Source organism: Rhinopithecus roxellana, chromosome 14, assembly GCF_007565055.1.
Source record: "Rhinopithecus roxellana isolate Shanxi Qingling chromosome 14, ASM756505v1, whole genome shotgun sequence".
Taxonomy (NCBI): Eukaryota; Metazoa; Chordata; class Mammalia; order Primates; family Cercopithecidae; genus Rhinopithecus; species Rhinopithecus roxellana.
Genome location: NC_044562.1, coordinates 97,953,231 through 97,978,952, shown reverse-complemented (window position 1 = coordinate 97,978,952; position 25,722 = coordinate 97,953,231). Strand labels below are relative to the sequence as shown.

Below are 25,722 nucleotides of genomic sequence, written 5' to 3'. Positions count from 1 at the left end.
AAATTATGCAAATAGTTCATAGGGATCAAATTAATTTTTGCTTCACATTTCCCTGCAGCACTAGAACCAAACAAGGCACAATGTTATACATCACTGCCTTCTTAAGCTGGCATTTTAAGATGTTAGCACTATTATGATTGGATGTGAAGATGTGGACTAAGGGCATGGTATCCTCTGAATGCCCCCAGGTTTCACATTAAACTTTAAGCCATAACTGGAAGTTGGGCAAATATTCTCCTACTTGGGACTTAATAATACTTAATATCCATTTATAACGTGATGAGTCTATCATATGGTGTGATTTGTCTCTAAACTGCCATTAAGCTTCACAATTGCAAGTCATCTTGTTAGCCTCTGCTCTAACTATTCACCATCGTCCTTCTGGTACCTTCATAAAGCAAAATCCCAAGTTACTCTTTGCAGAAACTTCTCCAAAGCCACTACCTGTATAGTCTCCCGAGTCTAATTTGCTAATATTAAGACACCCTAATGAGATGGAATCTAAAATAATCACCTACTGGCTTGAGAATACCTGGTACTGTTCTAATTATATTTTTATTGATTTTTATGTAGCCATGCAGAGTTTGAGCTTATTAAAAGCACAGCGGGGATATTATATAAGACCATTTGTAGTTTTTTTATAGGAGCCAAGAATTACTAATCTAAAATAAAAATGACCAGTTGGGAAGCCTCTAGTATTTTTTCAGGAAATTTATAAACAGGACAGTTTGTACACATTTGCAATTAGTAATAGTAATCGAAGTAGTTCCAAATAGTAATAAAAAGCATTCCAAATAGTAATAGAAGTTTCCTATCATTTTGCCCTAAGATTTATATTTAACTTACATCAGTAAATTGATAATGCCTTTTTTTATTGCATAAAGATATCCATTTCACCCTACTTTGACCTAGAAGGCTTACCAATGAATAATATTTCAAGAACTTCCACAGTATACTATGAAAAAAGCTGACTGTATTAGGCCCAGTAAGTCACTACCCTTCAAAAATTTTCAATCTGGAGTGTTAAGTTGAGAAATTTTATTAAATAACGTCCATGTATTCAACTTCGAATCCTTGGCATTTGGTAGTGATTGAAATGTGAAGGACTGAATGAATGAAAGGAAGGAAGGGGAGATGGTGAGGAGAGAACAGATATGATTTCAGTTTGAGAAATGTTGGATTTGAGATATTCAAGTGTAGGTATGCAGCAGATTGTTGGAAATATGGGATGGCTGAGGATGTAAATTTACAGGTGGTAGTTATAGATAGAAGAGTAGGTACTATAGACGTGGATGAGTTGGCAAGGGGGAAAAATCAAGAGACAGAGAAATATCAAGAGAAACAAACAGAGGGAGTGAGACCCAACTTCATTATAATGCCTATGTTCAGGAACTAAGGATGAAGAGCTAAGAGTAAAACATATAGAAAAGACAAAACCAAAGACTAAGGGATTCCTTTTTTAAGGTACCCTGCATCCCATTTAGAACAAATATCCCTTCGCTAGAAACATTTCCTTTCTGTCTGTATTTTATTTTTGCGTGAACTGATGCAACAGAAGGCAAAATCAAGAAGCAAATAGAGAAAAAAATGTCCCTTCTTCCTGTAAGTTGTCATAAATGGAAACGTAAAACAAATTTCCCTTCCTCTATACCACAATTAACATTCTACCCTGCTCCTCCCCACTTACCGTGTATGACCATGGGCAAGCACACAGCCACAAACCACTTACCTGGATGCCAATCAGGATGCCTTTCTGGGGTATCTTAAATCCTGTGGAAAGCATTGCCTTTAGGAAGGCTGTATGAATACCTTCACCAAAGCAAGCCACCTGTTTAGAATAAATAAAAAATTAAAATAGAGGATGCAAAGAATAGTCAACCCCTCCTACCAAAAATTAAAATACACACACACACACACACACACACACACACACACACGCACAAATGGAAAGTACTTTACTCATAGACGCTTTCTGTAGATTTTATTAATATTGCCCAAAGACCATGCAATCTGAATCCAGGGATTAAAAGGCTGGCCAGGACAGATGTATCTTATGTTTTTAATTAAGCATAATGAATGAATAAGCAATTCTTTCTCTATCCAACAACACTCAATGGAGCTACATAACTGGATTCTACTGTGAGTTATTTGGATACAAATCACAGCTTCTGGTCCATAATGTGGTAAGTTTCCGAATGTTAATATGACTTACTGTTTAAATAACAGTATGTGTCATATATACTATGCAGCCGTGCGTGAATTTACTGGTCAGTAGCTGAAATGCGTAACTGCTGAATTGGTTTGGAGTCATTTCATAGAGCTTATGAGACAGCCTTCTGAGAAATTTAATAACTCCATGAAAACCTCAAAGGAACCTGTTTCTTTTTTTAAAAAAAAATCATTTTTATAAAATGAACCAAAGTATCCTGCTACTAGTCCTGAATACCGCAGTCATATGGGGAAAAAACAATTCCAAACAAACTAATATATATAGTAATGTTAGAGTATACAGAAGTTTCATTTAGGTTTATGGTAATTGTGCTACAATATAACTACAAGTCAAATAGCCAATGTAATTATAGAACAAGTGGTATATTTGAACCTGATAGGAGTCAATTCTGCCATGTATATCAGCATTTGGCACAGGTACGGAACCACCATTAGAGTAAATGCCACTGATGGCTAAATTCATTTCTTAAGCAAATTACCATTTCTGTGCAAGAAAAGTTCTTATGACTATAACCGTCAGTCGGTCACCAGTACGTGCAACTGCTGCTTTTCTCTCCACAGTGAACATTTTACTCAGTCAAGTACTGGGCAACTAACTTAAATAAGGTCAACCTAGGTTAATGAGTCTCAAATTCTACTGAAAAGAATTGGGTAATCCAATCATAAGTGCAGATGCTACCACACAGACAAAGTTTTAAAAATTGTCTACAGAACCATAGAAAGTATTTAAATGTGCCATTAAAGATCAGGACTAACATCCCCACTTTACCACTAGGAACATAAAATGTCCCTTACTTATTTCAGTAGCTAGATGTTTAATCCTACAACAAGCCATTTGGACACTGAAAATGTCTCTTTGAAGCATAATTGAGATTTTACTAAGCTAGAATTCTGATTTCAGTAATAAAACAGACCTCGTAATATTTTACTTTATGACACTTGGAAATATGACCCTTTCAAACAATGGAAGAATTCTCTTTATACTTGAGAAACACATATAACAAAGGGGAGCTGAATTTCTCATTCTTTTCCTATTTTTATATTTCAATAACTCCCATAACGTATGTGTGGATGCAGAATGAACATAAGCACTGGAAACAAATTTGCCATGCTAAAGAAAACAGCATGGGCCGGGCGTGGTGGCTCATATCTGTCGCGGGTGGATCACCTTAGGTCGGGAGTTTGAGACCAGCCTGACCCACATGGAGAAACCTCGTCTGTACTAAAAATACAAAATTAGCCAGGCATAGTGGCACATGTCTGTAATCCCAGCTACTCGGGAGGCGAGGCAGGAGAATCGCTTGAACCCAGGAGGCGGAGGTGGCAGTGAGCCGAGATTGTGCCACTGCACTCCAGCCTGGGCAACAAGAGCGAAACTCCGTTTCAAAAAAAAAGGGAAGAAAGAAAACAGTATTAGGGAAAATACATCTCTCTCTCTGATCTGAACCCTGGGCCAGCTAAATCAGCATTACTAGTAGTAGTGACCATGGGATCAAGAAGAACCTGAAGACTGTCTCCTTAAACCGACTGGAGATGTAGCATTCATAGCGCCTTCATTTAAAAGTAAGGTTTTTTTGCCCTTAAATTAAAAGAAGCAACAAAGAGGCCAAATAGTCCCCTTTCTAAGAGTCGAAATACAAACAGGACAGCCATTTATTCCTGACTGCCTGCCTTCTTGTTGCACTTGGTTTCTCACCACAAATCTTGCTTGTAACCAGGCAACCACATAAAACATCACGTACTTTGTTGCAATTAAGTATTTTCTCCTTTTAGGTTTTCCTTAATACCAAGAGGAAACAATGATTGCTCCCAGTCTGATATTGCCACTCGGATGTGCACTGATGAGAATCTGAAGGTTGTATCTAGTAAATCTGTCAAGGGCTAGGTGATTCACAAAATGTCCTGACACTGACATGAAGAGAACTTTCTAGAATCTGACAGCTCTTTATAAGAAACACATTTCACAATCCTAAAGAAACCTTCAGCTGACACAGCCTCAACACAAGTGAAGAGGGACATCCAGTGGCCAATTCCATTATGGTTTTTAGGTAATCCCCAGGAGGTTAAAAGTAGTCCTGAAATTTTGTATGTATCTGCAGATTCCACAATGTTTAGGTCTATGATCTTTATAATGTTGTCATTCTCCATATTACTAGTAAAAATCAAATGATCTAATTTCATGGCAGCGAGGCAGGGAATGAGGTGCTGTTACAGAGAGACCTGAGAACCTTTAAATAAAAAGACATAGAAGATACTTACTTGGATGTATAGATAAATACTTGGAAGATGTTCTCATGTGAAAATGAATTAGGAACACGTGTATTATATTCCCATGTTAAAATATAAATAAGAATTTAGACCCTATTCCAAATAGAAGTAACATATTTTTCAAATTCAAAATTCATAAGCCCTTTGAGTCTTACTCTGATGGCAGAAGTTTTTATTCCCTTTATTTTACTGTATTCAAATCATAAAACCTTAGATTTCAAAGTAGATTTAATGAACGCTTCCATGGATTATTAACTAGTTACCTCTCCAGTGGAAGCCATTTCACATCTCAGAATGGGATCAGCATCCCTCAACCGGGGCCAGGAAAACATGGGAGCCTGTCGGAAAAAAAAAAAAAAAAAAAAAACAGGGAGAAAAATTATGTGAGGGAAAAGTAGAAAATGAATAAGAGAGGATAAATATATTTAGCGAATCATCTCTCACAGGGTTCACTTAGGCTACAGTAGACATGTAAAAAATCTCTTGGGTCCAAGCATCTGACTTGAAAAATAGCTTTAAAACTCCATTCCAAGAATTTCTTGAGCTCTTGGCCAAAACTTTAGGTTAAATAATCACAAATTAATTCTGTAAATAGGGCCCCTGAGACCAGTCGGGACCAGTGTTTCTAATCTGGCCCATGCATATTCCTATTGGAATGATTTCAAAGTCCACTGGGCATTGGTCTCTCCAGACAGAGTTCAAACACATTTTTTCTCTTTGATAGGCTTTGGAAACATTCCTCTTCTTGTTCTGATCATTTGAACTTGCAACAAGCCACCTTGCCAGAAATGGCTGTCTGTAAGCCAGCTTCTGAGACATTAAACTGTTGTTGACACCTCTTAAAAGCTTTGAAAAACATTCTGCTTGGAAACACTTTTGTGCAGAACATTCATATGAACTAGAATATAGGAGTGCCTCCTTTTCATTTATTTTGCTGATGCAATTCATGAAGAACCAAGTTCTTGTTTCTTGCTATATGTCCACTTATCTGGCACATGGAGGAATTTTATCAATTTCTCCATTTATTCTGGCACCCAATCTAAATTATGATGGGAATTCTAGCTCGGGAGTCATTTCACTGGATCATCTTGGTCAAATTACATATTTCTGCACTTCAGCTTCCCTCTTTCCCCATCTGTTGATACCCACTAGCCTCACTAGGCTATTAAGATTGACAATGAATAATTAATTTGAAAAAACTTAAGATTTATATACAATGCTAACTAGGGAATGAGTAAGCTGGAAGACACAGTGCATTTAAAAAATGCATATCTACCTGTAGTCCCAGTACTTTGGGAGGCCGAGGCAGGTGGATCACTAGAGGTCAGGAGTTTAAGACCAGCCTTGCCAAAATGGCAAAACCCCATCTCTACTAAAAATATAAAAATTAGCTGGTTGTGGTGGCATGTGCCTGTAATCCCAGTTACTTGGGGAGCTGAGGAGGGAGAATCGCTTGAACCTGGAAGGTAGAGGTTGCAGTGAGCTGAGATCATGGCACTGCACTCCAGCCAGGGTGACATAGTGAGACTCCATCTCAAAACAAAACAAAACAAAACAAAAATGCGTATCTATCCATCAATATTATTTTTAGTTAAAAATTCATTTATCAATTTACTAAAAGAAATAAGCATACTCCTATAACTTGGAATAAAGAAACATGAACTTAAAATCCATATATAGAATCTCCAGTGAAAAAAAAATTTTTCTCTATTTTTCTACTAAAATATTTAATGATATATTTGTGTCATAGTCTCCAGGAATAAAATGCCACCCCTCCTCCCAACATAAAAAGTCACATTCCATCTCAATGCACTATAAAATTCAAGGCATCCTACATTATCAGCTTAAGCAAGATTAATACAGATTTTTAAATTCACAGCTTCAACTTAAAGTTCCCATCATAAAAATCAAAAGTCCAAGTCTGAGCTGTAACACAATTATGGCTGAGGTCACTAGTACATGTAGAAACAGAAACCTTTTGAAAACATCAGAAATTTGTCAATTTTACATAAATATATCAATATTAATGTTACATAAATATTAATATCATTGTGCTCTTCATCTACGTAATTCAAATACGTTTATGTATCACCAATTCTTATTCCTGTCCAGCCAAGTAGTTAAAGGTCATAGTTCTGTGCACAATCATAATGATGCAGCTAGAAGGTCACAATGGCATTATTAAGGTATAACTTAAAATATACATACGTAATGGAAATTTGTGAACAGTTTAAATTTTCCTGGTTACTCTTTATAAAGGTGTCATCAATTTCAACAACCTGACAGCACCACATACAGCAACAGCTGTCTCAATTTTTCAAATGGAAAAATTATGCCACTGAAGAAAATATGTACTAAGCAAAGGTGGTCAATGTGGTAGGAATTTAGCCAACCCCCACAGGGTAACCCTCTTTACAAAAGTCATGTAAGACTGGGCACAATTCAAGCTTTATCCTAACAAAGTATGTCCTGGATTTCTATTTACCAGCTAAACTAGCACCATCATGTGTCAGCTGCATAAAAAGCTGATAATTCACTCAGTTACTTGGTTTTGAAGTTATGCAATTCTAGATGGTTTTTAAAAAATTTTTGAAATGTACAATAGTTCACATAAAGTTGCCTATAGTACAACTGCAGTACATTATCGAAAGGAAACATAAATCTCTAGTCCAACCCTTTGGTTAGAAGGTTTTAAAAGTAACAAGATTTTTGATGACAAATTGCTCCTTTAATTTCACTAGAACTCATAAAATGACTAATACATTTCAAAAATGACTAACATTTTTGAAAATGTTACCTTAATTGCAACATAGTCAGCAGGAATTATGGGATGGTCCAATGTTGGAAGAGGTTTCTCATCAACATTCTCTCCAATCATCACCTTGGTGGCCACATCAATGAAGTCAACCCCGAGAGTCTTGGAAACAAAGGGGAAGGATCGAGAAGCTCTCAAGTTACACTCAATCACCTGAAGAGATAAAATTCAAAATGAGAAAGAGGACATTGAGAGCCAGTAACAACAATATTAATATTCTCTCTACCACTGGTTTCCAGCTGTTATTAACTGGGGACCAGCTCTTTTTTTGCTAATCTTATCTCTTTTATCCTCAGTGCTTGGATTTTTCCTGATACTTTCAGTCAGTATCTCTGAACTCTGACTTTTTTCATGCCTTTTTCCAAATTGCATTCCCACACACTGCTGATGGGTTTAGTTTAATGCAGAGCTCAAATAATGCCATACCCCTCCTGACAACCTTCGCTGGATGTCCACTGGCATCAGATTAAAGTCTAATCCCTGAAGGGCTTCTGTCCTCTTGCTTCAATGGACCTCACTATCTTTATCTTATACTACTCTCCTGGACTCAATCTTACTTTCCCAGTTCACTCGTTTTACTCAGTAAAATCATCTGATTCAACTGAACTATTTACTGTCTCCAAATATGCTCTTTTTTCACCTTTACAGATGATGTTCTATCTATACGTAATAATCTCTCTACCATCCTTGTCAAAATTCCAACCATTTTGCAAGATCCAGTTCACAATACAAAATCTACCCTGAAGTCTTTTATGATGTACCCCTAACCAAGCATAGGATGCTCAAGTACATGTTCGTGCACACACACTGGTGAATATGCCCTCTCTGCTCTACAAGTCCAATACCATTTTATTTGTACATCCCCTCTAGCAACTGTGATACTGTACTTTATAGTTTTCTACAAATTTATCTTCTTCCAAACCTTCACTAAATTACAGGGATTTTTGAGAGCAGAGGCTTGCCTATACATTTTTGCAGCCACCATCTGGCTGCAAGTAAGAGGTAAATCAATGTTGGTTACTACTATGGTTTGGATACAGTTGGTCCCCATCAAAACTCATGTTGAAATTTGGTCCCCAATGTGGCTGTGATGGAAACTGGAGCCTAGTGGGAGGTTTTTGGGTCACAGGGGTGGATTTTTCATGAATAAATTAATGCTCTCCTGTTGTGGTGAGTTCTCAGTCTGTTAGGAGTAAATTAATTCTTGTAACAGTGGGCTGTTAAAAAGTCCAGTTTCTTCAGTTTCTCTCCCTCACTTTCTCTCTCACCATCTGATTTCTCTTTCCACTCCCTTTCCACTCTCCACCATGAATGGAAGCAGCCTGAGACCCTCACCAGATGTAGCTTTCCAATCTTAGACTTTCTAGCCACCAGAATCATAAGCCAAGTAAACCCCTTTTCTCTGTAAGTTATACCCAGACTCAGGTATTCTGTTATAGCAACACAAAACAGACTAAGGCAGTTACTGATTAGCTAAACTAAGAGACTAAATTAATTAGGACTAATCTAGTTCATTTATCTTTTTTTTTTTTTTTTTTTTTTTTGGCAAATGGTATCATCTCTGGGTAAGGAGTAAAGGAGAATTTCAGTACATGTAATTTATGACTACTCTACACATTCAGTTCATTTATGATAGTCTGTCTCACTGTATCCATCTATACTATACTGTAGGTGCCATACAGTGACCTTCCCAATGGATCAGTGTGCTTTACAAAGCTGTAACTGACTTATCAGTGCCACCAAGAGCCTGGGCCTTCAAATAAGGTAGACGTTATATGCTATGCATCATTCCACACTAAGACACAAACAGATCCAGGGGTCTCAGTTGCTCTTTGTCTGGTGTTCACAGAGAAGATTACCAGAGAGATGCAAACCAACATGAGTAACAGTGGTGGTGTCCTCTCAGGCACCTTGGCTTTTCTTACCAAGACATCATTTCCTTTGACAAGAAATTGGACGTTGAATGGACCAGAGATGGCAAAAGCCTTTGCAATCTTCCGGGTAGCATCCTTCACCTAAATTAAAAAGGATAATCATATAGTGTGCTAAAGAGCATATCTTAGTTTTTGAAAACTTTCTAAAAGGCACAGTAGCTTAAATTTGGATGTCTTTAATTTCTCTTTACAGAGAGCTATATATCTACATTAATAATTATAATGGAGGGCACTATTAGGCTTCTATTAACAAAATAATATGCAATAAATACACACCAAATAATAGGAATGAAAAGAACAAATAATTTTACACGATTATCTCTCTGCCAAATTCCCCTATCTGCCTACAATTATGTAACCTGGTTTTACATGGAGGGTTAAATGGAATCCTTTCAGTCTCATTACTTTAGCACCAGAAACTGCAGTCCAACCTCTATATCAATGTAATGACCTACCTGCTGGGAGGTATAGGCCCTGAAATTACATGGTACTGCAAAGAGACCAGAGAGATTTCTTTTACGTTGCTTTTCTGTTGCCCTGGACTCTACAAGGTTAGATATTATGTTCGGAAGGAAACAGTGTTTCCCTGCAGGGAGGCCCTGCATGTCACATGCAGGAATCCCTGTATTCAACCAGAGCCAGAATGTCCCCATGCCAAGAGAGGGTATTGATTACAAAAAGCAAGAGTTCCTCTCTCATTATGCTCACAAGACTGGTTCAGCAATGTAATTGGGTATAAAAGGAAGTAGAGTCTACGACACATTGAGCTCTGAGAGATTTCGAAAATCCTGAGTTCTGAGGATCCTTTATCCTGACATGAGAAACTGCCGTACATTTGAGATCCAAGGACTTCTTTTCTATTATGCTTCTGCTATTACAAAGTATCCTGCTACCTCTACCTTCTAGAACAAAGACCTTCAGAATCCAGCCCAATGTACAACCAGAGAGACGGGTCTGCCTGGATTCTGATGGCAGGGTCACTGGAAAAGCTCACTAAAAGGAGCTGAGCCTGATCTAATATACCTAAAGACTAATGGGACCGCCTCAAAGGTTATTTAAGATGATAGGCTCTAAATGTACACCTAGCAGTGCATATTGAGAACTAAGGCAGAGTCATTATTTTTGGGACATTCTTTATAAGACTGGCTCTCAAAGAGAGCTCAAATGAGATATCAGAAAGTGCTGTTTGGAGGTGAAATCAAGGGTGAGGAGGGAAAACATAGATTCCAGAAAGTTCTCAAGTGACTGGTCCACACCTGTTTCCCCACTCCTAACTGAGAAGCATTGCTTCAGATGCTGCTCACCTGTGTGTGGCCCTGAAACATTAGAATCGCCGGGAGCAGCAGTTCTCTATCATCCCCAGACTAGCAGTGATAGCGTCACCTTAGGACTTGTGAAAAACGCAAATTCTGGGGCCTGATCCAGAAATATGAAATCAGAAACTGGGGGATGGAGTCCAGCAATGTGTTTAACAAGCTCTCCAGGTGTCTGTGACGCACATTCAAGTTTGACAACACTTGTACTCGCATACAACCAAAGGGGCTCGAAAGGACAGTGAAGAAAATTGTTATCTTTAGAATACCCAGGTGACTCAGAGCAAGGAAGTTAGCCTCATCATTAAATTTAACCTGAAGCATATCTTACATTGCTATCTAGCTTTAAAAAAAAAAAAAAATTAGGTGTTTTTTTTTCCCCTCATTGTTGCCTTTTCCCTTCCACTTTTATTTATAAATGACCTTTTCAATGGCCCCTTGGCTGATGGTTTGTGTGGGTAGCATCAGAGTGGCATCTCCCGAGTGGACACCTGCATCTTCAACATGTTCGGAGATGGCATGAGAGATAACCTGGCCAAAAAAAAGAAAAGTATTTTAGAAAGAGTTTTCAGGTACCTCCTTCAAGAATGCTACTCCCTCATCCTCTCCTTTGGTCCTAACAGATGCACTGAGCATGGACCAGTTCCCTTGCTGCATTCATGATGAGAGCAGTAGAAAGTGCTGCCTCCGTGTGCAGTTACAGATTGCCTCTAGAGGCAGCTAAGAGTGGCTGAGAGCCTACCTCCCTCATCCACTGATTAGCATTGGTATAAGTAATAGGAAAAGAGTAAAACTAAACAAATTCATATTGACGTTTAAGAATGGGATAGGAAACTAAAGCATTTGAAAAGCACTGAAAATATCTTCATCTTTTAGGCACTGGGAAAGAAAAGAAGATGGGAGAGCTCAATATCTATCTAGGTAAATGGCACAACTTAGGTGGACTAAAAGTCTCAAAGATCTCATCAAGAGATCATTAAATGGAAGTTTGAAAGAGGAAGGAGTCAAAAGGAAAATATTTTAGTCCTTTTTTAGAAGTAAGGAAACAAAAGCAATGTAATAATAAATAACCCAGGTTCATGTGACTGGTATGTGACTGAGTTAGGATTTTGAATCTGATCTGTCAGATTTCAAAGTCTATGGTCTCAATCACTATAACCCATATGTTAATAATATGTGTGTCCTTGGGAAATGGTGAAGCTGAGAGTAAGGGAGAATAATTGGGTGGGTATAAAAGACTTAAGCAAATCTCTTATGTCATTTATTTATCAGATTTATAAACGTCTTAAAACAGAGTGACATTTGAGTTTCCATCCTTCTGTTCTGTAACCTGGGCAAAGTGCTTTACTTGCTTAGCCTTGGTTTATGATAAGATAGGAATAACCTGCTCATAGCATGTTGGTAAGGATAAAAGAGACCACATATAAGTAAGAGCTCATTTTTTACAAGAGCTTATTTATAAAATAATAAGAGCTCATTTTTGGTGAAGTGTCTAGAAAAGGGGAGGCATTCACCCCACCGAGCTCAGCAACAATCATAATATACCTGCAGTTCTATGTCCATTTCTTAGCATGGCAATTTAAAAACTATGTGAATAACCTGGAACATTTCCAAAACAGGGAGTACAGGACGATGTGCAATAGTTGATATCTGAGAAAACCTTAGGGAAAGCACGTATCCTGGCAACCTAGAGCCAAATAAAGACAACAGACCAGCCTTATTTTACTAGCACAGTATTTGAAAAAGTACAAATGTCTCCAGGCCAGTCTTACATTCTCCACTTCCATATATAGGTATCACATTCCTCTTATTTTATATCTCAACCTTCAAATACTTAAGATGTTGAAAAGGAAAGAGATACAGTTTTTGCTCTGAAACTCAGAAAATCAGGGATAAGAGTCCCAAGGAAACAGGACTTAGTTCAAGATAAAGAATACCTGAGATGTCAAAAAAAAAAAAGTGACCACAATATGTAATCTTACAATGTGTTGTGCTTTGTATCACCAAAGTGCTTAAAAGAAAACATATGACCACCTTCCAGGGATGCTGTAAAGAAAATTTCAGACTTGGAGGGTGGAGGGCTGGAATAAATTCTCTCTAAGGGTGTTTCAACTCAAGATTCTGTGATTCTGTTGTAAGTACATACCATTACCATTTTTATTAACAAGATCTACTCTGAACTGCTAATCTGGAAGGAAAAGAAGAAAAGATTTAACATCTTCAGTAGTGTTTTGAAGTATTTGCAAAGCAAAAGATGAACGCTAACTTCGTATTTTTCCTTAAAGCAAGTAAAATGGCATAGACTCCCTACAACAAAACTTACTACGTTTTAAGAGAAGTCACAAATGCATTATTAATACAACCATAAAACTAAAGTAAAACATTCTTCATATTTTCATTTCTCCTTGCAGCTGGAGGTATTCATTGTATTAGAAATACAAGATGTGGCATGGTAAAGCCAATCTCATATTGTTATCCTTATCCACTTGGTTTGACTTTGCCTTTATTAACCCAATAAAAAGGGAGGAGGGTGGGAAATGAAGAAAGAAGAAAAACCAGGATTCAATTGAGAACTTCAGAAAGAAAAGTATTAGATGTTTTCATAATATCCATTGAAACATAAAAGGAAAGCCACCGACAAAAGAAAATGAGAGAGAAAATCTATTCAAAAGGAATGATGAGTACAGGATGATAATTACTTTTGAATATCATCAGAAAAGTTCTGACAGTGTGAAACATAGGAAATATTATACCCATGACACCTCAACTGAATTGTCAGAGAATTTGATTTTTTTAACAGCTTCTCCACTATTACTGGAGACCTATTTTATAGATATCATGAATTCTAACCTGTCAATATTTCAAGACTGTTAAAGAAAAAAAAATGATCAGAAGGCAGGAATGAAGGAGATGAGAATAAAGCACTTACCCTTCCATCTTTGCCAACAGCATCCATTTCTACTTCTCGGGCCCCTTCAATAAATTTCGTCAGCACCACTGGGTGCTCCTGTCACGAAGGAAAACAGAGGAGCAGAACATTTAGCTAACAATATGTATATAGTGTCAATAAACCTTGTACCTTAAGTATTATAAGTATCAGGGCAATACTTACAAAACACTCAAGGTTGAACATACTACATAAACTCATTACCTAATCTGTCCTGTAAGAATAAGTTTGTTCTCTGCTTACAGTGAGGCAGAGGGTCTTTCTCCGACTTTGAGTGCTCAGCAGACTGACCATGAATCCTCAAGTATAGGCATCCAGGCCAATTAGAGAAAAGAGGTGACTAAGGAGGAAGCAGAATATGGCTTCTTTCTCTGCTACCAGAATCATGAATATTTCTCCACTTTATTATTATATAGTATTATTGGTTCAGAATATTTCTTTCTTTCTACCCTTATCTTTTCTAAGCACTAGAACTCCCTAAATCATATCTCTCTTTGGGAATTGTGGGAGAACTCGGAATGAGAGTTTTCTTTTGGTCTTATTGGGCCAAAGATGAAATCCTTTACTTTGAGTTGATTTGTCTTATGCCACTTCTAGAGTATGACATTTGGAACTGTAAAACCAAGTATTTTTATTTATTAATCTTAAAACATCGTTCCTTCCTTGGCTGTTTCAGACCCTTCTCATCTTGAAGTACTTCCCACACTCAGTTCCTCCATGTCAGGGTTGGGATGCCCTCCACAACTTAACCCGCACTTGCTTTTCTCCAGATTAAATGAAGAGGTTGAGGGAGGATCTCCAGGGTTTAGATATCTTCTCCTCTGTGCCATAGGCTAAAACAACCTGGGCCACTGTCTTCTTACCAGGCCCTGTATTCATTTGCTTCCATGAGTCTCTTCCCCACATGCATTCTATCTTTTCTCCTCAGCTTCATCTTTCAAATCTCAACTCACCCTTCAAGGCCTAGGTCATACGCTATCTCCTCCCTGAATCCTTCTCTGAATATCCCTTTTTCCTCTGAACACAAACCCCTTCTGACCACTATCATGAAATACAGCATTATACAAGGCTGGCCTTCTGAAAAAAACACTTTCTTCCTTTGGTATCTGTAAACTACATTTTCGGGCTTCTTTCTTCAGCTCATTCGTGGTTCTTTCTTCTCCTCTCTGCCTTAAATGCCGGTATTCCTCTGGTGTCTGTCTTAGCTGTTCCTTTTCTTCTATACTCTCTCCCTCAGTGATTGCTTTCATTCTCTAATATTCAATTAAAATGATATGCTATTTATTCCAAAATCTATATTTACTTCTCTATCTCTAGCCGTGATCTTGATACTCAATTCCAAACCTATTATAATAACGCTTGCCTTTAAATCATCTCCACTTGGATTCCTCACAGGCAGTTCATATTCAAAAGGCTAAAAAATTAATATATAATTCCTCCCTCTAGACTTTTCTCCTTCCTCAGTGTTCCCTATCTCAATAAATGGCATCACTGTCTACCCAGTTATTCAAGGCAGAAGACTCAGGAGTTATCCTTTATCCTCTTTCACCCTCTGCCTCCATTCATTCACTAATTCTTTTCAATGCACATTCTTATCATTTCTCTCCATCTTTAGTGTCATTACTCTAATCCCAGGCACTGTCATCTCTACCCTGAGCTATACCAACAACTCACTCATCTCTTTCCATGAATTTGGTCTTCCCCATAATTCACTCTGTGTACTACAGCACACTAATCTTTTTAAAATAAAAAATATGACTAAAATTCAAACTCATTATAATGACCAACAAAGTCTACTTTATCTGGTCCCTGACTACTTCTGCACCATCATTAATAATCAGCATCACGTTTGATGTCCTAGCCATATAAAGAATGCTTTATCAGTTTTGAGAAACTCCCTACTGTTTCTCACCTTCAGGCCTTCAAACATGCTGTTCCTTTCTTCCTCCTACTCCCACAATGTAAGCCATTTGCCCAGTTAATTCTGAATCAACCATTAGGTATCAATTAAAAGTCCCTTCCTCAGGGACTAGAGCCCAAGACTTTCACACTCTCCCTCAACATCCTGTATTTTTTCTATTGCAGTGTTCATTGCTCATCATATTTAATTGTAATTATTTGAAGTCTGTTGAGCCTAGCAAAAAGAAGTCCTATGTGACAGTAGAGAGCGTATCTTTCTTTACGTGAGTACAATTCCTGATACTGAGATCAATGCCACCATATAACAGGTGTTATAAATAAATGAATGCATACATAGATTAGTGATTGATTGGGGCTGGTTTTACTCTACAGTCATTGAATTTAGTATCCCAGATGCTGCTGTAGTTTGACAGGGAACATTGAACTATAAAATATTCAGTCACAACATCTCTATTATTAAACTTTGGTCCCCTGTGGATTCTATCCATATGCTAATGGAAAAATACTTTAAAAATATTGTACTGAGATCCTATGAGGAGTGTTCGAGGCAGACAAGACGGGACACCTGCCTCATCACTCATGTGAGACCAGCTGAGTACAGTAGTCAGTCCCTGAAAAGGGCCACATGGCAGGACCCCTGCCCAGGAATAAAATAGAGGAGAAGACAATTGATGTCTCACCCATTAATGAAAACTGGCCCATTGGAAAGATTCCCTTCTCAGCAATCTGATTTGCACACAAACATGAATTCAAAATCTACCTGGTTTTCTTTTTTTACACTCTTTGCCTTTCCTCACTCTTTATTCTTATCTACTCTCTTACCACCCAAACATCCTTGGGAGCAGCTATCATACACAGAAGAGGGATCCAGCGTCATGTGTACAGAAACAGTCCATGCACTTTATTCCTCTTTGAAGTGCTCCTGATTTCACTCTTCCTCCCTCCAAATTCCACTTGCCTAACATCAAACTCTTCTCTATGAATTGCTCCCCCCCTTTAAAAAAAGAAAAGCCCCAACAAGCTTTTGAAAGCTTTTAAAAGGAAAACATTACTTTTCTCCTCTACAATACAAGATCAATAACCCCACTGGGTAAATCTTAAATGGATCATGCTGAGGTAACACTGAAGGAGAAAGTAAAGGCTGGGGGGAAGTGGAGGAAGGCGGTTGAGTTGCCACAAAATAAGAAATGTTTGTATTAACTCACAAATTGAATGTGCCAACATGAAAAAATAAAAAATAGTTGAGTGAGGGACTATTAAAGTTGCATGTTTGACTAAGGCAAAGTTCCCAGATGTGAAAATTAAAAATCAGGAAAGCTTTCACTTGTTAATGGTAAGCAGGGTTGAGCAGCCCTTGAGACTGGGAATTCCAGAAATACCCTGACCAGCGTCTAATTCATGAGAAGAACAAAAATCACTGTCCTTTTAGACTCCTGGAGTCTAAAATCTGTTTTGATAAAATATGCACAGGTATTCCTCTTTTTCCACCAACTTTAAAAATCTAGTTATAATTTAATACTTTCAAGTTTTCTCATTCTTATATATAGGAGACTAGAGGGTAGAAGAGGAAAAAAAGAAAACTCATTCTAACACATTGTGTGAAAAGAAAACATACAAAGTAAGGTTGCATTTAAGAGACAAAAGTCACTACAAAGAAATTGGACACTACCTGAGAAACTCTAGTGGCCTCTTCTAGGAATTTTTTCATCTCATCCTCAGAGAATACCACATTCATAGCAGACCCACTGGAAAAGGAGGGGGGAAAAAAAGCAGGTCAGGTTTATGCTAATACTAGACTTAACTGGTTCTCAGAACAGTTCCAGACAACTTTTAGGTCCAGTCCGGGCAGAATAACAAGGTGCCTCTTGCTAAATTGAGACTTTTCTCCATTTAATCACCAGGACAATCAACCAAAGTATAAAACTGACAAAGTCGAGGATAGAAGAAGGTAAAGTGTTCGGGGGGGGGGGGGGGTCGGTAAACCTGTATTAATTCCCAAAGGGAATCCTGGTAGCTCCAGTAATTATAATTCTCCAAGGTTTGCCCTTTCTGATGTACTATATTAACATTCTGCTGGTTCCAGGTAATTCTTTTTTTTTTTTTTTTTTTTTTTTTTTTTTTTGAGACAGAGTCTCGCTCTGTCCCCAGTCTGGAGTGCAGTGGCCAGATCTCAGCTCACTGCAAGCTCCGCCTCCCGGGTTCACGCCATTGTCCTGCCTCAGCCTCCCGAGTAGCTGGGACTACAGGCGCCCGCCACCTCGCCCGGCTAGATTTTCTGTATTTTTTAGTAGAGACGGGGTTTGCACCGTGTTAGCCAGGATGGTCTCGATCTCCTGACCTCGTAATCTGCCCGTCTCAGCCTCCCAAAGTGCTGGGATTACAGGCTTGAGCCACCGCGCCTGACCGGTTCCAGGTAATTCTTAAGCCTTAGCAGGATTCAGCCCAGAACCTGATTTCCCCAACCTGTTTCTTCAGAGTTCATTATCAACAGCTGATCTGAGCCCACTGCTCTGTTGTCAAAGCAGGTTATGCTACTCCGTCAACCAGATTGCAGATGAATCAATTTTTAAAGTAATATTTGCTAACATAATGTACAGTATCTGAATAAAATCTTTTCAACTATATCCTTTCTTTTTAAATACTTGAGAAAAAATGCTATCTGAAATCAATTTACTCTGAATTTCAACGTTTTCAAAATGGGTTGGGAGGGGAGGAGAGGAGGAGTAACAGAAAGCAAAAAAAGAAAAAAAGAAAAATATTACTTTGCTTTTAAACAGAAGCATTTACCTCTTTTACACTACTACAAATTTCTCTTTTAAAGTTAAAATATATTTTTAATTGGCAAATAGTAATTGCATATATTTATGAGGTATTATGTGATGTTTTGATCTATGTTTTGACATTATCGAAAGTCAATCAAGTTATTTATATATCCATCACCTCACCAGTTTATCATCCTATTACAAATTTCTGCCTAAAGGGCTTTCAGTTGCTTCATTTGTTTAAGAGAGGAAGGCTAGAGCAATAATGCTTATCATTCAGAGTATATGAAACTGGAACGAAAATATAGATTGCAAAAAAAGGAAAAGAAGTATGATATTTGAGCTTTTTTTTTATCCTTCCTTAAATGTGTGCATGTTTAAATTAATTTACATTAACTCCTCAAAGAGGTAGTATTATTAAACTATGGTTTACACATAATGATATTTAAATAACAAGATTTCCACCTCATTTGAAATTTTCCATTTTCATCATTTTAAAGGAACCCATATCAAATTCCATTTACACTTTCAAATTGTGCAGAGCAAATTGTGTTTCTTTTATTATCCCCTGTTTAGTGAAGTCATTCCTTACATGTGGTAACGTCTGAAGAAAGTAAGTGATAATTCACAACTTCTCCTTTCATGATAAAACTTTGTTTTAAAGTTTAATATAAAAGATCCTGACTGTCCCTGTTCCTCACCATTACAATTTATCTATTAAACACTCTTATCTCAAAAACTTAAAATTTTTAAACAAAGGCACTATCAGAAGGTGCTGACAATAGTCAAAGATAAGCTGTCATTACTGGGTATCAGAAAACATGCTGGTGAGAGATACCTCAGTTTGTGTGTGTCTTTTTAATTGTCCTGTTCTCTAATATAAAGCTACCCTCTCTGGTGAGGAGATGCCTTCCACTACACTTCTAGATGAAGAACTGTAGTCTCTTCCTATGGCCACTGCCTGAAGGGAAAGCATTAAACTAGAAGACCACACATTGGTCCTTCAACTGGCTGTGATGGTTTGGAAATTGTCAATGGATTTATAAATTACTACATATAGAACCCTAGTGTTACTAACATACAGCATGCATTTTTGTATCTCCCAATTTTTGAATCATTGTTTTGAAAAACAATATACAGTGTTACCTCAAAACATAGGAAGGCCTCAACAAGCAGGGGTAGTCCACAGACTTTGCAAATTCCAGTGCTTCATTCTAATTCGTAGAAGCAACAACAAAAATGTATGAATAGTTTAAAATATGCAACAAAATTACAGAATGTATCATTAGCTCAAGTGGTAACCCAGCTTCTTTATTCTCTAAAAGACATCATTAAAAGGTAAATTGGACACTGAAATACATAAAATTCCTAGCTTTGGATTCTAAATATCAAATCTTGTTCAAAACTGGTTTGAAATTATTTTCATTGTCTGAATCTTAATGAGAATACTCCTATCAATTCATAATCAGCATTTAACTGCAATCATGGATATACAAAAACTTTAAAGAAAATTCACTAAGTGTATGCATTCTATCTGCCCTGTAGTTAACATACCCAATAGTCAACATTCAGGTTACAGCTCTTCAAAATAGAATGTTAAAAACAGATGGTTGTTTCTCTCCTTACCAAAGTATTAACAGCTTTCCAAGGTGCCTGAGCCACCTTCAGCTCATCCAAGACGGCTGAGAAGATGGAGCGATCCTCAGCCCTGTCAATCTGCAGGGGGCTTGTGCCCATGATCTTGACACCATTCTTGTATAGAGGAACTGCCAGGTTGTTTGGAATCTGGCCTCCAACTGATATGATGCAGCCACCACATGCCTGAAAAAGACACGCACAATATCAGCCATTGGAGTAACTTCATTATGAATGGACAACTATGCTAATATTGCATCTATTTCCTTACTGATAATTCTTCACCTGATTGTGATATTGACATCTCTCCTAACAAGGAATACTGTTAAATGATGCCACAAAGTTTTGACTTTCCAGGCACTTAGATGCTAAAATCTGTGCAAGATTTCCATACAAGTACACATGAATATCATTTGTGACATTCACATGTTTGGCAAATGGAAAGGAAAATCAAGCCAATAAATGTTTGCCATGTACTCTATGCTATAATCAATTAATTCCTGGACTACTGCTGGAATTTCCTAACTGAATACAGATTTCTCCTTTTAACACACCCTTCTCCTGCACACCTCCACCCCAGCACTTCACATTAAGATTAAGCAAGACTGCTTCATCGAATTGCTCCTTCACTCAGAGTTCTCCAAAGGTTTCCATTGCCTAGAGAATAAAGTATAAAATTTTGACCCCCAGGGCACTTAAGACTTTCCATCTTATCTATTATCACCTCTCTCAGCCTCAAAAAGACTCCTCATTAGCCCCAACTACCTACTTTCCCACTAGCAAATTCTTTGCACCACTGAAACTTCCCTGGCTGTTGTTTCCTTTCTCTTCTCTTCCAGCTTATCTAACCTTTAGCTACCCCTTAGGTCCAGCCTAGATCTCAGGTCCCACTTTGATGACCTTCCACCTTCCCCGCTCCTTTGCTGAGCCTTGGTACCTGTCGACAGTACCTAGTAACTGATTTTAGTTCCTACTGCCTTACTACTTGCTTTACAAACACTGCCAGAATCTGTAGCCTTATTTCAGATGTTGTTTTGTATACGATTTTCTTACATAAGCCCAAAGCTCCTATTAGCAGTGTGATGGTGTTGTGCAGGTCTTGCCCACACAGTAAAAGGAATTCAGTATGAGAACATATTTGTAAGATGTTAATATAGCATAGTTTTATGGAATAATCCAATCTTAAATTGATCCAACACCAAATATCACGGGACCTGTAGGAACATAGGGATGAGAACCTGGTAACCCAAACAGGTAAATCATCATCCTTATCCTAGCCATTATGCCTGAATAGTTTCAAGAAACCTACTGAAATAAAATCTTCTAAATTTTGAATATTGTTTAGTAGATTTCTAAAATATTTAGGCCCAAAATTCCATTAAGCTCCCAAAATTCCATCAATCATACCTAGATCTGTTTGCATCCTTTTTACCCATGTTAGTTTTCTGTTTCTTTAAACCTGATGGCACTAACCTACCACAGCACAAGAATATTTCTGAAACAATATCCAAGTTGCAATCATACCAGAAACATATTTTCAATAGAAAAACATTGAAAGGAAATACTTCAAGTTTATTTGAGAATATCTTAACTTATCCTGGCCACTAATCACTTTGGTTAGTCCTTATTTTTATGCACAAATTAGATGTATTATAGAAAGAATGCAACGTGAGAAAATTTATCTTTCTAACAGAAATAGTATTTGCCTCATTACAAATGGCCCTGGTTTTTGGAATTTTATGAATTATCTCCAATTTATAAAATTCTATCTGTACACCTGCCAATGAGAAGGATGATGCTTTATATTTTACTAATTTACATTTTAGTAAAAGATGTTTTATAGTTTAGGCAGTATTTTAGGATTACATTTAATTACAATTAAACCAAATGCTATAAATGAACCTCAATTCTGTCTTGAGTCATGCATTCTCTAATGGGTTTTGCCTATCACTAATTAATGTCTGTCATTAATCCATTCATTTAACTTGTTTTGTGACAGAAGTACCATTGTCTACATTTATATATGTACATCATATTATGTCTTCTAGCATATTTTAAATTACCTCCTAATATATAGTAATACTATATTTTAAATACAAATTAGTTTCAAAGAAGGCCCAACTTAATTCTTTCTGTAATACTGACTTCAGTTTTAGTAAACAAATCTCATTAAGAGCTACGTATAATTGTATCCAAAAGCAGTCATAGGGGTTTTTCATCTTTCTTTAAACCATTTCATGAGGACATAATTAATCATATGCAAAAATGCCTGCTGCTATCATCTGTAATGTTTTTTAATATTTTTAAATTAATACTTGATTTTTCACATTTATATCACAGATACTAGTTTTATTGTTAATGTCTTGAACCTGTTTTTCTGGCTGTCTATCATACTGAACCTGGATTTACAAAATATTCAAGAAATATTTGTAGCGTACACTTATTTTGATGCCCACCTGTCTATCTGAAATGAATATTAAGGAGTGATTTAAAAACAACCATGTCAGAGATAGGTCTAAAAAATGCTATATATTCTATTTAATGGATCAATTTTATGAAAGGATTAGTAGGCCAGGCCCAAGTAGACAACTATAATTATACATCCTTCCTAAACTTGTCTACTTTCTTTTGTAATAGTAAAATAATAACATTATTCTAGCACTATACCTCATACTTTACAATCAGACTTCAGCCATAAATTCTATGTTAACTTCACAGTATTTGCAAGTGGCATGTGTTTATACTGATATGATTCATTTAAAATAAAGATAAAGCACAGAGAATTTATGTAACTTAAAGAAATCAATGAGGTTGTCCGTCAAAACTAAAATTTAAGTATTTTGGCTCCAATTTAGTACTTTTTTCCCTCTAATTGACCATATTTTCCACACAGAGACGATTTTCTGTTAAAAAGTAATAATAGTAACTGTAATAATATCAAAGGCCTAACTACTGGACATCACTCTAAAATTTTCCAGTAGTTTTTATTTTAATTATAAGATAATTTAATTTGTGCTACAGTCTTATAGTGATCTGCAATCCCATGAATTCACAGTGAAGATACTCAGTAATATTGGGATGGGAATGGAGGAGCAACTGTAAATGAAAGCTATAAAAGAAGCAAAATTATTCACAATGAACTCATTGATCTTAAACTGAAGACTAATGGCTTCATCTGATGGAACAAGGAATTAACTGGTCTTTTGTGAGCAATTGACTATTTTCAGTGAACTGTTCATCATTAAACCACATCACACAAACTAGAAAGAGGCTGTTTATTGTTTGTCTAGATGACCAATTAAATCACTCTGCAAGATATTTATGAGGGATCATCTTGCATTAGTTAATATGTATCTGGCACATGTTACCAAGTAGAGTTTTCAATCTAGCTGAAACCCTTAGAAAGAAAAAGTAAACTTTATGTGAAAAATAATCACTCTGTGCCGGGGGCTCAAAAATATAAGAATGGAGTGATTTTTTTTTAGAGTTTTACTACAAAATAAGACAATGGATGCCACTGGCAGTTCTTTCTTCTAAGGGGAATTATAATATATATCTACATACCTGAATGCATATATATAAAGTGTATACTGCATATAACTATCTTCTTTTTTTCTTTTTTTTCTGTTTTTCTTTTCTTACCTCCTGATGGTAGATGTCTAGGATTCTCTCCAAAGACAACTCTTCAAAGTACAGTTTGTCACACTCATCAAAGTCTGTGCTCACAGTCTCAGGATTGCAATTCACCACCACCGTCTTCTTGCCAAGTTGACGCAGTGTGCGGATACTAGAGACAGCACACCAATCAAATTCCACACTGCTGCCTGCGGAGACAATGAGATTGGCAAAAGGGGTAAGAGAAGCACAAAGTTACAATACAAAAAGAAGCAGAAATGTATCACCCGTCAGTCCAGGCTAAGGAAGCTAATAACTTTCAATTCAATGTTTAAACTCCAAAATATAAATTTCAAATCCATGATGCATGCTATATTAGTAGTAGGAAAAACAGGTACGAATTAAACAGCAAGGAAATATTGGCTTGTCATATATGCTAAATTCTGCAATAGAAAATCTCAATATTTGAAGTATTTAGAACTTCAATGTTAATGGCAGGTAATTTTAATGATAAAAATAACCCTCACCTACTGAAAAGAAATTCAAAGTGAATATATTGACCTCAATACACAAAAATAGTTAATCCAGTGATCAGGATACTTGAGCTCTTTTTTCAGCCTTTCCATTTAATCTACTGTCTGAGGGCTGAACCTAATGATCCCTGAGGTGCCTTGCAGCTCTGACATATCCTGATTGATTGAAAAGTCCTATCCTTTCCAAGCATATCCTTTTAAACTTGGCAAGGCCACCCATGCAGAGTGAGTGACCTTCTATAAAGAAATCTGAAGTGTAATAATGGCCTAAACACCTCGAAATATCACGTCTACTGGGATGCCATAGAATTGAAAGTCCACAGACTTGTACTAATTCTTTGCATTAAGATATTGTCTTCTAAAAATTCTTGTGAAAATACGTTATTCAAATATACTGGCATATTAATGCTAAGTAAGCGCATACTTGATTATTAGCTTGACTAGTCTTTGGATTCTGATATAATTAAGAATTACTGCATAAATAGGCAAAATTTGAAAAGGAAGAAAAAGTACTCCAGAGAGTAGACAGGTAGATGCTGGTGAAATGGTCAGGCTATTTAGCCATAAGATAACTCCCATGGTCTAAACATGTCCCCTGAAATCCATGTGTTGGAACACTTAGTCACCAGTGCAACAGTGCTGGGATGTGGGGCCTTGTAGGAGGATTTTAGTTCATAAGTGCAGATCCCTCATGAATAGATTAATTCCATTATAGAAGGCTTGCTAGACATAGTGGCTCCTGCCTGTAATACCAGCACTTTGGGAGGCTGAGGCAGGAGGATCTCTTGAGTCCAGAAGTGTGAGACTAGCCTGGCCAACACAGAAAAATTCCATCTCTACAAAAAATAAAAATAAAAATAAATTAGCCAAGCATGATGGCACACGCCTACAGGCCCAGCTTCTAAGGAGGCTGAGGTGGGAGGAGTGCTTGAGCCTGGGACATCAAGGCTACAGTGAGCCATGATCATACCACTGCATTCCAGCCCAGGTGACATAGTAAGACCTTGTCTCAGAAAAAACCAGGGGTGAGGGTTTGATGGAGAGAACTTGTTCTCTTTGTGCTCTTGTGCCTTCTGCCATGTAAAGACAACATTCCTTATGGGGAGCACAAGTTTTAAGGTGCCATCTTAGAAGCAGAAACCTATGTCTTACCAGACAACTGAACTTCCTGGCACTCGATTTTGGACTTCCCAGCCCCTAGAACTGTGAGGGGTAATTTATTGATAAATTACCCAATCTCAGGTATTTTGTTACAGCAGCGCAAATGGACTAAGACAATGACTAGGGTGGTAAAGATAAACATTTTTGTCCTACTTCAAGATTTGTCCAAAGATTGGTAAACTAACATATCCTGAACCTCTTAGTTCATTATAAAAACTAAAGTAAACTATGCTTAAAGTAATAGAGTAAGACTACATATATTTAAATCATAGATTCTATCATTTCCATATTATAATGCTTTGTGGAGATTAAATATTAAATCCATATGTTGACTTATATCACTGTTCATTAAAATACCTACTTGCATTTGTAATCATCTTTAGTGGTTATTTAACTGACTGCAGAGAAATGTCATAATTTCTGGTGATTATGTTTTAATTTGCCTACATAATGCTTTACCCGTGCACCAAAGAAACAAGATTTTTGCATTTGATGTAAACAAAAGTCACATATGTTACATAGGATGAGGTCAGAGATGGTATCTGTGATGTAATTTCTGGCTAATATATAAAGTCCTTGAGTAAATGTAG

At 37.0% G+C, this 25,722-nt stretch overlaps 1 protein-coding gene across 1 annotated transcript in view; it reads right to left on the bottom strand.

Annotated features, from left to right (window-relative positions):
* Positions 1 to 25,722, bottom strand: part of CPS1 (carbamoyl-phosphate synthase 1) — a 118,843-nt gene that overhangs the window by 9,106 nt on the left and 84,015 nt on the right. The window contains exons 25-34 of the mRNA XM_010354916.2: positions 23,466 to 23,647; positions 19,815 to 20,009; positions 19,335 to 19,402; positions 17,096 to 17,171; positions 13,489 to 13,566; positions 10,983 to 11,090; positions 9,238 to 9,327; positions 7,295 to 7,465; positions 4,761 to 4,835; positions 1,730 to 1,828 (exon numbers count right to left, since the gene is read on the bottom strand). Coding sequence (XP_010353218.1) covers positions 1,730 to 1,828; positions 4,761 to 4,835; positions 7,295 to 7,465; positions 9,238 to 9,327; positions 10,983 to 11,090; positions 13,489 to 13,566; positions 17,096 to 17,171; positions 19,335 to 19,402; positions 19,815 to 20,009; positions 23,466 to 23,647 — 1,142 coding nt within the window. The remainder of the gene's footprint in view (positions 1 to 1,729; positions 1,829 to 4,760; positions 4,836 to 7,294; positions 7,466 to 9,237; positions 9,328 to 10,982; positions 11,091 to 13,488; positions 13,567 to 17,095; positions 17,172 to 19,334; positions 19,403 to 19,814; positions 20,010 to 23,465; positions 23,648 to 25,722) is intronic.